This window comes from Musa acuminata, chromosome BXJ1-6 (genome assembly GCF_036884655.1).
Source record: "Musa acuminata AAA Group cultivar baxijiao chromosome BXJ1-6, Cavendish_Baxijiao_AAA, whole genome shotgun sequence".
In the NCBI taxonomy this organism is placed as follows: domain Eukaryota; kingdom Viridiplantae; phylum Streptophyta; class Magnoliopsida; order Zingiberales; family Musaceae; genus Musa; species Musa acuminata.
Genome location: NC_088332.1, coordinates 32,262,150 through 32,278,342, shown reverse-complemented (window position 1 = coordinate 32,278,342; position 16,193 = coordinate 32,262,150). Strand labels below are relative to the sequence as shown.

General features: G+C 38.4%; 1 protein-coding gene across 2 annotated transcripts; it reads left to right on the top strand.

Moving 5' to 3' along the window:
* The first annotated feature begins 4,266 nt into the window (after positions 1-4,266).
* On the top strand, positions 4,267-6,560 carry LOC135676674 (senescence/dehydration-associated protein At4g35985, chloroplastic-like). Of its 2 annotated transcripts, XM_065188119.1 has the most exons (7): positions 4,267-4,327; positions 4,539-4,689; positions 4,779-5,348; positions 5,412-5,545; positions 5,615-5,781; positions 5,850-5,934; positions 6,136-6,560. In XM_065188119.1, exons 3-7 carry the CDS (start codon positions 4,794-4,796, stop codon positions 6,290-6,292), a joined length of 1,098 nt encoding a protein of 365 aa, XP_065044191.1. In that variant the 5' UTR covers positions 4,267-4,327; positions 4,539-4,689; positions 4,779-4,793; the 3' UTR covers positions 6,293-6,560. The 2 variants fall into 2 exon arrangements, with proteins under 2 accessions (XP_065044191.1, XP_065044192.1); XM_065188120.1 differs by lacking the exon at positions 4,267-4,327 and having other exon boundaries at positions 4,405-4,689.
* The last annotated feature ends 9,633 nt before the right edge of the window (positions 6,561-16,193 follow it).

Here is a 16,193-nt window from a genome sequence, read left to right as displayed (position 1 = left end):
CAACTGCCTCAGTCAGGAGGTTGCACCGCCTGAGCTTGGTCTTCGAGCTCTAGCAGGAGGTGCAACCGCCCCTAACAGGAGGTGGCACCGCCCAGAGGCTCAGTCTTCGAGCTCTGCTAGGCGGTGCAATCGCTCCAGTCAGGAGGTGCAACCGCCTGATCCCGAAATTCCGGGAATTAACAATTTTGAGCTCCAAATTTGAACTGGGTTGGGGCCTATAAATACCCCACCCATTCAGCACTGAAAGAGCATGAACTTACACCGAAATCTTGATCTTTTTCTATGATTTTTAGAGCTCAAAATTGTTGTAAAGGCCAAAAGTCCTTCTCCCTCTTTTCTTCCAAGTTCTGAGCTGTAAAGAGAGGAGAGGAGAGAAAATTCTGTAAGGGTTGTCTCCTAAATCCGTCAAAAGGAGTGAAACTGTAAAAGGGTGGTTGGCCTTCGCCTATTGAAGGAAGGCCTCTAGTTGACGTCGGTGACCTCGTCAGTGGAGGAAGCCAAAAGTGGAGTAGGTCAAGATTGACCGAACCACTCTAAATCTCGATTTGCATTTACTTTGAGCATATTATCTTTACTGCAAACCTCCTCTAAAGCTTACTGCTTTCTGCGCATATACGATCGGGTTTCAAGCTTTGCACTTTCCGGATCAGCGTTTAGACGTAAATCTGTTTTTTCGTACGATCATCATATTTCAGTTTGCGTTTACATTTTGATTTCTATCATAACTGCAAACTGCCTTTATATCCTTGCTTAAACTGCATCTCGCCTAATCAAGTGATTTACGAATCAGCATTTAGACGTAAATCAGTTTCTTCGTACGAACGTCATATTTCAGTTTGCGCTTATATTCTGGTTTTTATCATAACTGCAAACTGCCTTCATAGATTGACTTTAACGTCATCTCGCTTGATCTTAAGTTAAAGTAATCTTAGAATCGACTTTCACACCGAAATCGTTTTTATCGTTCGAACGTTTTTTTTTATCGTCGAAAGATTTCCGCTGCACTAATTCACCCCCCCCCCCCCTCTTAGTGCTCTTGATCCTAACAAGTGCAATGTTTGCTCCTTCGGCCCGATGTCCGAATTCACGACATGAGTCTTCTGCCGACACGTCGACCGATCCTTCGGCCTGACGTCCAATCTTCTGACATGTTCACTCTGGCCCAATATGATTCTTCCTGCTTTAATTAATTTACCTCTCCTTGATCGAAGCTAGTCCTACGTCACTCAAAAACGCATATTAGATCACAAACTCATTAATTGATTTTATCATCAAAATCCAAGATTTAACATTGTGATGAGTAGAGGTTCGGATATAAGATATCCATTGGAGCCCTTATCTTATTGGATATCCAATCAAGCCCCTAAATTATTGGATCTTATGCATAAAATTCAATAAGAGTTAATAAGAGATTATTGGATAAAGATCTAGTACCCAATAGGGTAGGATCCATTATGATTAAGTTGACAAAGGACCTCTATAAATACGAGGGAACCAAAGGGCCATAGGCTAGATCCCTTTTGACTATCACCTCCTATTCTCCTCTCCCCTTCTCCTCCTCAGCTAGCAGCCCTTATTTAGGGCATGTGGACAACAAGAAGAGCCGGTCCCTTCTTGATTGTATGGTATGCATGAAGAGGAGATTTATATAATGATTTGAGGAGCATCTTCATAGCCCCTACCATATGGATCACCACTAGAAAGGAGGACAGTTGACCTTCTTTATCCTCTCTCATAGATATGTAGGATTTTAGAGATATACGATCCCCCTAGGTAATACACATCTCTTAACACGCATGATTTTTTTAATTTTATGATTTTTACACACCAATCTTCTTACGACGATGAAACCTTCTTTTCTATAGAAAATTTTAAAATTTTTATTTTTTATTCTTTTGCCCTAGATTTCCAAACACATATTGCATTGGTGCTAACTTTGTAATTTAATATGCATCACCTCTATAAGCAACTATATCTATCCACAATACTCAACCTTACGTCTTGCTTAAAGCTTATAACTTCTACATACTTTGTTTTAATTTCAAAATTCATCTTTATAACATATTCTTGCATAGCTCTTTTAAACTTTGAAATATTTTTAAATACCTACAAAACATGATGGACTTATTTATCAAATATCATAAAAAAAATATTATATTAAAAGTTATAATATGTACAATCATAAATTATTATGTGTCCAATGTATAGGTTAGTGATGACAAGCCTAACTTCATTTGGATATGGCACTAAAGCATTTAGGTTGAAGTTTTATACATGATCTTATCCTCCAAGAGATTTTTATACATATTTGGATTAAAATCAATAGTTCAACAATAATATCATGGGCATAAAATGTATTACGATCTATATCTTTTTTTATTTCTTTTGTTGTTCTCTACTCAGCTCACTTTTCTTCAAATATCTTATAACTAGTTTTATTTTCATCTGTTACAAATAATTTATTTAATTCAAATCAAAGTTGCAAGTTTAAGATTATGCAAAAGAAAATCCTTCAATTAGCTCTTGTAACTCATGATTACTTCCCAAAATAAAGTTTGATTTTTGAAGTTGTGCAGAGGTAGATCTTTCAGCTTGCTTTGGTATCAGATGACTATTTCAAGATCACTTTTGATTCCGATAGAGACAAAGGTAGCTTTTCATCGAAAGTGTCGTATCTCATTTAGAAGACTAAATATATCATTCAAAAGAGGATCATCTATCATAAATAGCTTATACTTATATGATATTCAAAATTAATAATACAAAATTATAAAGATGCATTCATTTAATACTATATTTTTTGTTGTTACAGTGAATGATTCAACAAAATACCGAATGATAGGCCAATGCAGCCAACACTTTAGCGACACTATGAAGGATGATGTCGAGGCTTCAACGACACTATAAATGCTTCACCAATACAATAGTAAATCATGTAGCGATTCGAGGTTGCACAAAGCTAAATGAGGCTATAGCGATGAACCATTGATCATTGAGGCTTTGTAAGGCTTCGTTAAAGGCAACGACAATCGAAAGAAATAAGAACATCGACGATAGCCACCTCTTGGGACATTAGCGATGATGGCTACTTCGTTGCTTCATTGGTAATTGAGGCTCAATAAATGGTTTTGTTGATAGCGACGGACACCAATGGGAAGGGGAACATCAATGTTGGCAATCGTTCATCATTGAGGCTCACCTAGTGCCCATGATTACATGACTAGTTGGTGATGGCTTATTTCCCCTATTGATCACCGTGGCTCAATGCTCAACTAGTGGCCACGATGACTAGTGGGCGGGCCAATATACTGTTGACGGGAAGGTGATGATGACCTCTTATATCATTGACGATGACGACCATAATTATCATGATAACCTCCTATAACAGTGGCAAGACAAGAAGCCAATGACAATAACACCACCATCGACACTAAGCAGCGACTCTCCTCTCCTCTCCAATGATGAAGACCTCCTATGGCTTTGGCTAGGGCTAGGGCTCATTAGGTTAGGATGGAGTTCCTATTGGCGATGGCAACAACGATGACCTCTAATGTCAAGAAGGTTGGCAATAACGACCTTCTTTAATGTTACTATTGTATTCTCAAACGGGGTAGCACAAGATAATTTAGGGGAAAAAGAAAGACAATATAAACCTTAAAAGGAATAAATCAAATACTTATGTTTTTATTGAACTAATTTGGGTAAGTTCATATCAAATAAACTGGTTCAGCCCAAAGACATAGAGTCAACCAAGGTTAACCGTCATTGATCATTTTTTAATTTTATAAAGGATATTTTGATCATAATTAAAAAAAAAAGTTTTCTTAGTAAAAATAAAATATTATAGTATCATATGCTAAAATCTTATTATTGAAGGTTTTTTAAATAAGTTATCTTATAAATTAATTCAAGTTCTTATCACTTCTAATATGAAACTACAATGTGGTGTTATCATAATTTGGCACAGGATCAATTTAAATTTTAATTGTATATCATGAAACAATCATCCAAATCTTATCACAATCCTTAGTGAACGTCAATAAGTAAAATATAAAACATATTAAACAACTTCTATAATAATCAATGATTCTATAATCTAGTGTGATATTGTTCTCGGGCAGTCTATATCCATCAAGGCGGGCCCCGCCGTCACTTTCACCACCTGTTATCACTTACCCACTTGATTACCCACGAGGAGAGATCGGCGCTTGCACGAGGGACCCACATAGATAACAGTACACGTGATCCAGAACTTGACCTTTCGGTCGAGTCCGCGCGATCACATCGTCTTTCCAAGCTGGGTTGCGATGCTCCGGAGAAATCTGCTGTAAGATCCAAAGTACCTTTGTGTTCCCAGAATTGGAAGAAGAAGAACACATATTTGTCTCTTTTTTCGTTTTCGCATTTACATGCTTCTTTAAGAGTATTGGCTTGGAGAAATTTCACGAAGAAAAAGAAGTCATTTAGCTAAAAATTCATGTCTTTGGCTTTTGCTTCTTGTTCTTAACAAGCATTGATTTGTATCTCTTCTGGTGCAGCAATCAAAATAGATTGCAAAAATGCCATCATAGATTCTATAGCAGGTGAATATCTTCTTCCTCAAGCATGGAATAAAGTGAGCCACTGAAGAAAGAATGGATTATTCTCATAGCCTGCCATGGTTCCTTCCACAACAAAGATGCTCTCAAGGTTTCAGACTTCAATTGGGAACTACAGCAATTGCCTTCCCTTCCCTCTATTTATCCCTCTCTGAAACTTCTCTCCTTAATCATCTGCAGTTGGAACACAAAGCCATGGGTTGCTGCACACCAAGGACCTCCTCTCCAACAAGGCGAAGCAACCGCAGAGAAGATCTGCTTCTCCAAATCCCAGGTGCTTCGGTCTACTTAATGGAAGATGGAGGAGATGCACCGGTTGAGCTTGCCAAGGGGGACTTCACCGTTCTCAGGATCACAGAAGATGACATGGTGTTAGCAACAGTGGTGAGAGTTGGAGCTGATCTCCGATGGCCCTTGACGAAGGATGAGCCTGTCATCAAGCTCGACCTTCTCCATTACCTCTTTACCTTGCCTTGCAAAGATGGTGGGTTCTTAAACTTCGGGGTTTCCTTTGCTGCTCCACATGGAGGCTTGGCTTCTCTGGAAATGTTCCTCAAGGAGAACGCATGTTTCTCTGCTCCTTCGGATGCTTCGTCCTCGTTGAAGAGGAACTCCTCTTATGAGGTTTACTGGAAGGATTACACGCCAAGAATTGAGGACTATAATGGAGTTTTGGCCAAGGCCATTGCAGGAGGGACCGGAGAGATTGTGAAAGGGATATTTAAGTGCAGCAATGCATACACCAGTCAGGTTCGAGTCACTCCTCAACATTCCTCAACATTACAGGGACACTGACCTACAAAATTGTTGCAGGTTCAAAAGGGAGCCACTCTGCTTCAGCCTCAAGATGCAGCAAGCAACACCAATGCATCTGCTGGGAGGAATAAAAGTGACAACAGATCTGAGTCGATGAAGAAGCGTGGCGAAATCAATAAGGCCATCCGAAGGTAATTCGAAAAAAAACTAAGAAGGTAATGACAGCAAGTGTTCGACAAATGACTTGTGGTTGTTCTCAGGGTGAGGAAGCTGTCGGAGATGACAGAGAAGATGAGCAGGACATTGCTTGATGGTGTTGTTCTGGTGACCAGCTCTGTGTCAGTGCCCCTGGTTCGATCCAAAGCTGGGAAATCTCTGCTGGCTACAATACCAGGAGAGGTTCTTCTGGCCTCACTTGATGCAATTAGTGAGTGATGCATTCAGAAAAGTTCGATCCAAGTTTTCTTGGTCTTACACATGGCTTTTGGGGTGCAGACAAAGTTCTTGATGCAGTAGAGGCTGCTGAAAGAAGCACTCTTGCTGCCACTTCAAATGTGGTCTCGGGAGCTGTATCCAAGAGGTAAGAGCTAAGAATTCCTCACCCAGACAGTAACTGACTGCACTAGCATGTGGAAGAGAGCTTGGAGCTCATTCTTTCTTGGCATAATGAGAAGGGTTCCAATGACATATTCTACCTCTTTACTTTGTTTCTTTATCATGCTTCTTAGTTGATTTCTACTGTTTCTAAGAAACAATGCTTGATGTTCACTGAGGGTGACAGGTTTGGGGAGAGTGCAGGAGAAGCAACAGACGATGTGTTTGCAACCGCAGGCCATGCAATTGGAACTGCATGGAACCTATTCAAGATCAGGAAGGCCATTAGTCCTTCTTCCTCTCTCCAGTCATCAATACTCAAGACTGCAGTCAGGAAGAAGTGACTGCTGTATCAAGCAGAGACGAAGCTAGTATCACCAGGTGATTAGATTGCAGTATGGAATGGAAATGGAACTTCACTATTGAATGTATGATTGTGAAGAAGAAAGTTATACTGCTGTATATAAAGTGGTACCAAGGTTTCGATAATACCAGCATATTATAATTGAAATGTATATAATTGTAAGTTCATGTTGGCTGCCAGAATTTGCTCTTCTACATCTGTAATTTGTTGAGGAATATTGATAACCAATTATCATTCAATGAGCAATGTATGGTGGCCAAGCTAGAAAGGGGAGACGAGACCTGTCCCTTTGAATTATCTATGCAGATATACATCCAAGCAGATAGTTGTAGGTTACCTCCTCTCTTGTCAGCTACGTGGACAAAGGGACAAAGGTAAGATGTTGGAAGCAGTTAAAGGGCTACCTTCCCGTAGTATATTCTGCCTCTCTACTAGGGATCATTTTTCACCGCTCGTGTTCACATACATCTACCTCAGGTTATTAACTTGGTTATTGAAGGGATCGAGTTGAGAAATCTCTTCCGTCCTCAATCTTCATGCAAGTGACACCTTAGAAGGATATTTTCACCTCAGAGACACCTTGGACAATCCTGCACACATGGGTTTGGATCACATTGGGCTAACTAGAACATCAACAACATGAACACTTGCCTGCTGATCCTCCTAATAAACGCTTGAGTAAAGAGACTTTGCCCCTGATCTTAATACTTTCACCCAAGGGAGACAACAACTATTCCTTTCATATATCGGTGCATCCATCTCGACGCAAACACTAATAAAATATTAATACATATTCAATTACCCAAGTCTCTCACCTATAAGAATGGCTAGAGCCACTTACTTGTCCCTTTTAAGGTGTTATTCAATCTCACTCAACACATATAGATGTTAATAGGTATGATAGATAGAGGCTATCACTTTGCTTTTGCCTCAGACCCAACAAGCAGTACCTCTAAATCAATTGTAGTCGTTTGCTCCACTACCATCGACATTTGTCGATTTTTCCTAACCCAACATGGTGTTAATATCCTAAGAACACGTAAGGCCTATCGAACTGTACCATCTTCAATCTACCTCGTTTGAATCCAACGCCCAATCAATGGACTCGACGAAGTACTTTCTACAAATCCAACAACAACAAATGGACTGATATTTGAAGAAGATGCAATGAGAGCTCCAATAGTCAAAAGAGAAAGCACTAGTTGACCCCACCTCGTGTCTGTTAGGATCAACAGTCAACACTAAGAGGGGGGGTGAATTAGTGCAGCGGTAAAATAAAATCGGTTTAAAACTTCGTTTTGATTAAATAAGTTTCCGACAAAAAATCGTTTCGTAAAGATAATAACTTTGAAAGCATATATAAGAGAGTAGTGGATGTAAAGAGCAAGTAAGGAGGTTTGCAGTTAAATTAAATTACTCAAAGAAATATAAACCAGATTTTAGAGTGGTTCAATCATCATGACCTACATCCACTTCACCGATTCCTCTTCCTTTGAGGCCACCGGCATCCACTATCGATCTTCCTTTAATAGGCAAAGATCAACCTCCTTGTTACAACTTGATTCTCCTTTTTATCGGGTTTAGGAGATAACCCTTATACCCCCACTTACTCATCTCTCAAACTATTCTAACACTTAGAACTTTGAGAGGAGCTCACACAAGATTGCAACAGTATTTCTTTCCTTTTTTACTCTTAATCCTTGTGTGTCTTACCCAGGAATAAGAGGGATATTTATAGGCCTCAAGTTGATTCAAACTTGGAGCCTAAAAACATCTTATCCCGGGCTTTCTGGGTTCGGGCGGTACCACCACTTGTGTTGGGTGGTACCACCACCAGTGTTAGTCTAACACTAACACTACACTAGGCGATACCACTGCCCAGTCTGGTTGTACCACCACCTAGAACTAGGCCACTAGGCAGTACCACCGCCTGGTACCCTATCAAGGGCAATACCACTGCCTGACATAGTCTCGGAGACTATGCCATAATAGTGTCACATCTTGGGTCACTGTTTGGGCCTCTTATTGGGCCCAACACAGTCCTTACATGGGCCCAACTAGCCCATAATTGGGTTGGTTCAATTCCAAATCCAATTACGTGCTAACTACAAAATCTAAGACATACTTAAGCTAAACAAGTCCGTAAGTCTTGGTTTCTTCCGACGATCTTCCGGTGAACTTCTGACGATCTCTCGATAATATTTCAGCGGACTCTCGGCAAGCTCCTGGACTTTACGACGATCTTCTTGGCGAATTCCGATGAGCTTCTTTGGCAAGCTTCGAGACTTCTTAATCAATTCCGATAGAACTTCCGATGAACATCCCGACTTCCGATGAACTCTCGAACTCCGAACGAAATCACGTCCTTGACTCTGGGACTTCATTTTGCTTTATGCCTTGCTATCGTAGTTAATCCTACACATATAAAAACACACTTTAATCTGGATAATTAATACTAAGAATGAATCATATTGTCCAGCATGTCATTGGTCCCTCGACGCTTCGTCCGATTCTTTGGCACATCGTCCTCTCTTGTGGCCTATTGGCCAATCAGCCAATTGACTCCGCAACTTCGATATCCTTGGCATAATATCTACTCTTCTTGGCCTGATGCCCGAATCCATGGCATGAAGCCTTTTGTCGATATGTCGATCGATCCTCCAACTCGACGTACAATCTTTTGACATGTTCCTCCGGCCCAACATGATTCTTCCTGCTTTAATTGTCTCATCCTGATCGAAGCATCCTGCGTCACTAAAAACATAGATTAAATCATAAATACTTATCAAATGGTTTCATCATCAAAATCCGAGATTCAACGATCTGCCCCTTTTTGATTGTGATAACCAATTGACAACGGAGTTAACCTTAACTCCCGGAGTTTAAACAAACTCCCCCTATCAATATGCCATATTGATAGAACCTTGAATTTAAGCTGAATTCAAGTCATTGCAAATTTCATCATGAATATTTGCAACACGTCATCATGCATAATATGATCAATACTTCTCCCCCTTTGTCATCAACAAAAAGAAGAAGTTCCAACTATTAAGTGTTTGAGATATAAGTTCAAATTTAGATCATTGCATAATAAAAATAATTTCCAATTTTATCATTATGCAAGCTAGCAATAATTTTACAACATTTTAAGACATGCAAGTTAGCAATTTTAAGATGTTCAAGAAGGCAACTTTTGCTTCTTGAAATATGCAAGTTAGGAATCTTTGCTTCTCTTTTGAGATAAGCAAGCTAACAAGTTTGCCCCTTTTCATAATGTGCATGCTAGAAATTCTTTGTCCCCCTTTGTCATTGGCAAAAAGAGAGGAATAACAAAACAATGGTGCAATTCATCAATTTCCAAATATGACAAAAATAAAGCATCATTCTTATTTCAATATGTCGTAATTGAGATATGTTAGGATCAAGAGCACTAAGAGGGGGGGGTGAATTAGTGCAGCGGAAAACTTTCGCCGTTTAAAACTGCGTTCGTACGATGAAATCGTTTCCGATGTAAAACCATTTTCAGAAACTTGAAAGCGAGTTCGTAAATGAGTGCAGCAAAAGTAATGAGGAAGTAAAGCACATATGAAGGTTTGCAATAAGGTAAGCAGCAAGAATAAATGCAAACCAGAGAAGACGAGAGTTCATAGTGGTTCGGTCAATCGTGACATACATCCACTCCGATTCCTCTTCCGTCGAGGCCACCGGCATCCACTAATGATCTTCCTTTACTAGGCGAAGATCAACCTCCTTCTTACACTCCTCTTCTCCTTTTACCGGGTTTAGGAGACAACCCTTACAAGCACTCACTCTCCTCTCTTAAACAGAATTCTAACACTTAAGCTAGAGGAGGAAAATTCTAGAGATTGTAGCAATGTTTTCTCTCTTTTAATCTCTCTGTGCTTGTGTGTTTTACCCAGGGATAGGAGGGGTATTTATAGGCTCCAAACTGGTTTGAATTTGGAGCTCAAAAATGTCATCTCCCGGATTTTTGGGGCCCTAGCGGTACTACCTCCTGACTAGGGCGGTACAACCGCCTGGCAGCTCGGAGACTGAGCCTCTAGATTGTGCCACCGCCTGACAGGGATGGTTGCACCGCCTGCTAGAGCTTAGAGACTGAGCTCAGGCGGTTCCACCGCCTGTCAGGGGCAGTTGCACCGCCTAGTCTCGCTCGGAGACTAAGCCGAGGCGGTGCCACCGCTTGACTGGGGCGGTAGCACCACCCAGTCTCGCTCGAAGACTGAGCTCAAGCGGTGCCACCGCCTAGTTTTCCTGGGAGACCATCTCCTTAGCGGTGCCACCGCCAAGGTTGGCGGTGTTAGGATCGGAGCGACACTAAGAGGGGGGGGGGGGGGTGTGAATTAGTGCAGCGGATTAAAACTTCGGTTTTGATAAATCTTTCGTACGATGAAAAGCAATATCAATGGAAACCGATTTTAGAAGCTTGATAACTTAGAAATGTATGGAAGCGTAGTAACTAAGTAGAGAAGTTTGCAGTATGTAAATGGCAAGAGTAGGATGCAAACCAGATAACGTAGTAGTTTTTAAAGTGGGTCGGTCAAAATGACCTACATCCACTTGCGAAGCCTTCTTCGAAGAGGCTTCCAACTTCCACTAGCAAATTTCTTATAGGGGAAGGACTAATACCCCTCTTACAACCTTTACAAGTGGTTCACACTCTTACAATTCTTTTCAACAAGATGGGAGGAGGTGAACACTTAAGCAATATGAAAAACAAGGCTTGCAAAGACTATTCTAAGGCTCTTAACCCAAACTATTGCTTTTCAAACGGTTGTGATCTCACCTAAGATTTGAGGGGTATTTATAGGCCTCAAGAGGGTTGAAATTTGGGCTCCAAAATTTGAATTCTCTTTGGTTTCCGAGGCCGGTGGTGCCACCGCCTGTCAGTGTCTGACACTAACAGTGGACTGGCGATGCCACCGCCTAGGCCAATTCAGCTCACTGGTTGGGCTCCAAACTTGGCCCAAACCAGTTCGAACTCGGGCCCAATTGGCCCCTACTTGGGTTATAGGATTAACACCTAATCCTAACCCTAATTAACGTGCTAACTATGAATTTAAAGATATTTTCTAAGCTATTACAAAGTCCGTAAGTCAAGACTTTTTCCGGCGAGCTTCCGGCGAACTTCCGACGGTCTTCCGATAAACTCTCGAAAACCATTCTGCGTACTCCCGGCAAGCTCCTAGACTTCACGATTTGATCTTGGTGAGTTCCAACGAGCCTCTTCGGCAAGCTCCGATCTTTCTCAGTGAGCTCCGCGAACTTCCAACGAACCTTCCGGTGAGCTTCCAAAAAACCCTTCGGCAAACTCCCTACTTATTCTTGGCTAGTTCCGGTAGCATTCCCGACGAACCTTCGAACTTCCGTCGAACTCTCGAACTCGCAACGAATCCTTCGTGCTTGACTCCAACACTTTGTTTTGCTTTATGTCTTCATCGTTATCATAGTTAATCCTGCACACACAAGCAAAAAGTCTACTCCGATCTAGACAATTATTACAATGCGAATTGACATTCTGTTGCCCGGCACGTCATTGGTTGGCGCTTCGTCCGATTCTTCAGCGCATCGTCCTCTCTTGCGTCTTGTTGCCCAATCGGCGGTTGACCTCCGCAACCCCGATATCCTTGGTGCAATTCCGCTCTCCTTGGCCCGATGCCCAACGTCCGAAGCGTTCAGCCATCCAATATCCTGACGTGATCTCTTCCTGCGCAACGTCAATTCCTCCTGCGTTAACTGTCAAATCCTGATCGAGTAGACCTGCATCACTCAAAATGTAGTTTAAATTATAAACACATATCAAGTGGTTTCATCATCAAAATACGAGATTCAACAATCTCCCCCTTTTTGATGATGACAATCACTTGATGACGAAGTTAACCTTAACTCCCGGAGTTTAAACAAACTCCCCCTATCAATATGCCATATTGATAGAACTTTGAATTCAAACAGAATTCAAGTCATTGCAATATTCATCATGAATACTTGGAACACATCATCATGAACATATGCATAAACTTATGCATCACATGTCATGTCATCAACATACTTCTCCCCCTTTGTCATCAACAAAAAGGAGAAGTTCCTACTCTTATGTGTTTAGAGATAAAAAGTTCCATACATTGCATGAAAAACATAGTATCAAATTTTATCATCATGCAATCTAGCAATCAAAGATATGTAAGTTTAGCATGTTTGCTTTCCTTAAGATAACAACTAATTGCTTCTCTTTAGACTACAAGCTAGCAATTTTCGTGATATGCAAGTTGCAAGCTAGCAAATTTTTGCTTTCTTTGCAATGTTTGAGCTAGCAATTTTGCTTCCGTAACAAGTTAGCATGTTTTGTATTTTGAGATAGGCAAGATAGCATATTTGCTTCTTTTGAGATAGCAACTCTTTTGAGATAGTGATCTTAGCAAATTTTACATCATGCAAGGTAGCAATTTTTGTGATGTTCAAGATAGTAAGTTCTTTCTTCTCTTTTGAGAAGTGCTATTTTTCACTTCCTTTACAAAGTGCAAGCTAGCAAAGTGTTTGAAAAAGTGAGCAAGTTTTGCCACATACAAGCTAGCAAAAATCTCGAAAGCAAATATAAGATAGCTTTCTTGTTGAAGTGTGTAAGCTATCGATCCTTGCTTCCTATTGTAATGTGCAGGTTGCAAGTCTTGCTTCTTGAGATAGGCAAGATAGCGATGTTCAAGAAGACAACTTTTGCTTCTTGAAATAAGCAAGTTAGTAATCTTTGCTACTTAAGATAGGCAAGCTAGCAATCAAGTTTTTGCATCTTCTTGACTTGTGCAAGCTAGCTATCTCCCCCTTTGTCATTGTCAAAAAGAAGGGAAGACCCTTTACATCAATTATGACAAAGGTAAGTATCAATCTTATTTGTGCATCATCATATTTTCAAATTAGAATATGCACATTTTTAAAAATCTTATATTCATTTATGCACAATATTGAATAAATCAATCAACATTATGAGGATATCATACATGATACTAAAATTTTTAACTATTTATCAACATTTTGATCATGATACCAAACATTCATCATTTAGAGTATTCATGATACAAAACATTAAATCAATATTTATAATACATCATTTTAGCAACAACTCATAGTATTTTAAATCATGATTTACATCATATGTAATACATCACATCATAATTAGAAAACACAAGTATTGTATGCATCATTGCAAATCATAAACATTTCAAATCATCATGGTATTAATCGGTCAAATTGCATCCTGTCATGCATGATCATAACTTTTTCCCATTTTATCATTGTAAACAAGAAAGAATAAGGGAAGAACAAAATAGTGCATAATATTTCAATTATTTCAAGGCATATAAGCCATAAATCCAATGACATCATGTCATGAAAGATAAGACCTCTTGAATTACAAAAGACATGATTCATTTTATCAAATCACTTCATTTTATCAAATCACTTCTTTTTATAAATAACAAAAATTATAGGTGTACAAAGAAGAGATTGTGATTAAAAAAATCTCAAGTAGTAAATCCAAGAAATCAAGATCATAATTTGAATACAATCTCATTTAAATTCAAATCGTCAAATTCATCAAAATCTCAACATTACTTTCAAGAGATTCAAAATGGTATACATAGATTTATCATAATAAACATCAAGATCAATAGGATAGAGAAAAATAATTTTTCAAGGAAAAAATATTTTCCTCTTTTTAGTTGTTTCAATTCATATGATTTTATTTCACTTATACCAAATAAAAACATGTATCATGTTTAAAACCGAAAGTGTAAGATTTATTACAATAAAGATTAATAAGGCACTTTCATTATGTAAAAATCAATAATCCATAAATCACAAGATTCATCATGCATAATTTCGAAATTTATTAAGCATGATCAATATGCATGACACTAAAACATGGTTTCAAAATGTTTAATATTTTTATTACACAATTTCATCATTATGCATCATTATATATAACTTTACAATGTCATGCATAAAATTGTGAAATCATAGTATTAAAATATTAATATTTTTATTACAACTTTATGCATCATTAAGTATACAATTGTCAAGCATGACACTTCACTATTTCATATAAGCATGCCTATTTCATTTATGTCAAATCAAAACATATATCATTTTTTAAAGTCACTTTTATGTCAAATAAAAAAAATACATCATTAAGCATAATCATTATGAATTACTTCAAATCAAACATGATTTCATTTATTTTCAAAATATTTATCATGACAGAGCATATAAGCCAAAGAAACTATTAAACATAAAGCATATTCATCAATGATGGTTTCATTGAGTATAAAGTATTTTCAACCAAAATCATTTATTATTTGTTGTAGTCATACATTTTTCTTTTTAGATGAATCTATCTTTTCATGCTTAGTTTGTATACAAAAGCCGTGCATCATTTTCGAAAGCAACTTTCATCATGGTATCAATCGATAATCCATAAATCGTAAAAGATCATTATGGAAATCATCAATAATCAATAAACTAGAAATTACCCAAAACTCATCATCATCATGCCTAACTTCAAAAAATAAATTTATTAGGCATGATATCATATTTCATAAGGCATTTTTAATCAAAATCATTTTGTTTATCATAAACATATAATTTTCATGATTATTTTACAAATTACTAGAATGATAAGCATGATTTCTAATTTTTTTATTTTTATGTAATTAATCCTAAACTAAATTAAAAATAACTAATGAAAAGTACTATGTAATTTCAAAATAATTCAAGAGAGTTGAGTTACTTACCGTGTAGTCAAAGCCCATCAAAGCCCAATTCGCCGTTTCACCTTTGGAAGTTCTTGATTCATCCTTGGTTGCCTTCCTCTTCTTTGGCCTCTTCCTCCATTCAAGTTTATTGTTTATTTTATATTTTTATTTAATAAACTTATTAAGATTTAGTGTTCGAAGTTCAAGTTCATCATTGTCCTCATCACTTGAGTCATCACTCAAGTGGTATTCATTTGTCTGGGGTTCCAAATCCTTCCCGTTCTTTGGAAGGTGATTTTGTTCATCATATTCATCATGTGCATTGTGCACCATTTCATATGTCATCAACGAACCAATTAGTTCTTCAAGTGGTAAGTTGTTTAGGTTTTTAGCTTCTTGTATTGCAGTTACTTTTGAATCCCACTTCTTAGAAAGAGAACGCAAAATCTTGTTTACGAGTTCAAAATCTGAAAAAATTTTACCAAGAGCTCTTAGATTATTAACGACATTCGTGAAACGGGTATACATGTCGCCTATAGTCTCGCTTGGTTGCATTTAAAAAAGTTCAAAATCATGCAATAAAATGTTAACTTTCGAGTCTTTGACTCTACTAGTTCCCTCGTGCGTGATTTTAAGTGTTCGCCAAATATCAAAAGCCGTTTCGCACGTTGAAATCCGATTAAACTCATTTTTGTCCAAAGCGCAAAATAAGGCATTCATAGCCTTTGCGTTTAAAGAAAAATATTTTTTCTCCAAATCCGACCATTCGTTCATCAGTTTAGAGGGAAGCTGAAAACCGTTTTCAACGATATTCCATAAATCCAAATTCATAGAAATCAAGAAGACTCTCATTCGAGTTTTCCAATAAGTGTAGTCCAATCCGTTAAACAACGGTGGACGAACAACCGAAAAGCCCTCTTGAAAGCCATGAAGAGCCATTTCTCTCGGGTGTAAATCCGAAATGAGAAATACCAGGCTCTGATACCAATTGTTAGGATCGGAGCGGCACTAAGACGGGGGGGGGTGAATTAGTGCAGCGGATTAAAACTTCGGTTTTGATAAATCTTTCGTACGATGAAAAGCAATATCAATGGAAACCGATTTTAGAAGCTTGATAAC

What these genes read in the sequence shown, in the direction of transcription:
- LOC135676674 (XM_065188119.1), top strand. Translation starts at nt 4,794, where the DNA reads ATGGGTTGCTGCACACCAAGGACCTCCTCTCCAACAAGGCGAAGCAAC. An exon ending in ATCAATAAGGCCATCCGAAG is followed by an intron (nt 5,546 to 5,614) that starts GTAATTCGAAAA and finishes GGTTGTTCTCAG; the next exon opens with GGTGAGGAAGCTGTCGGAGA. An exon ending in TCGGGAGCTGTATCCAAGAG is followed by an intron (nt 5,935 to 6,135) that starts GTAAGAGCTAAG and finishes TGAGGGTGACAG; the next exon opens with GTTTGGGGAGAGTGCAGGAG.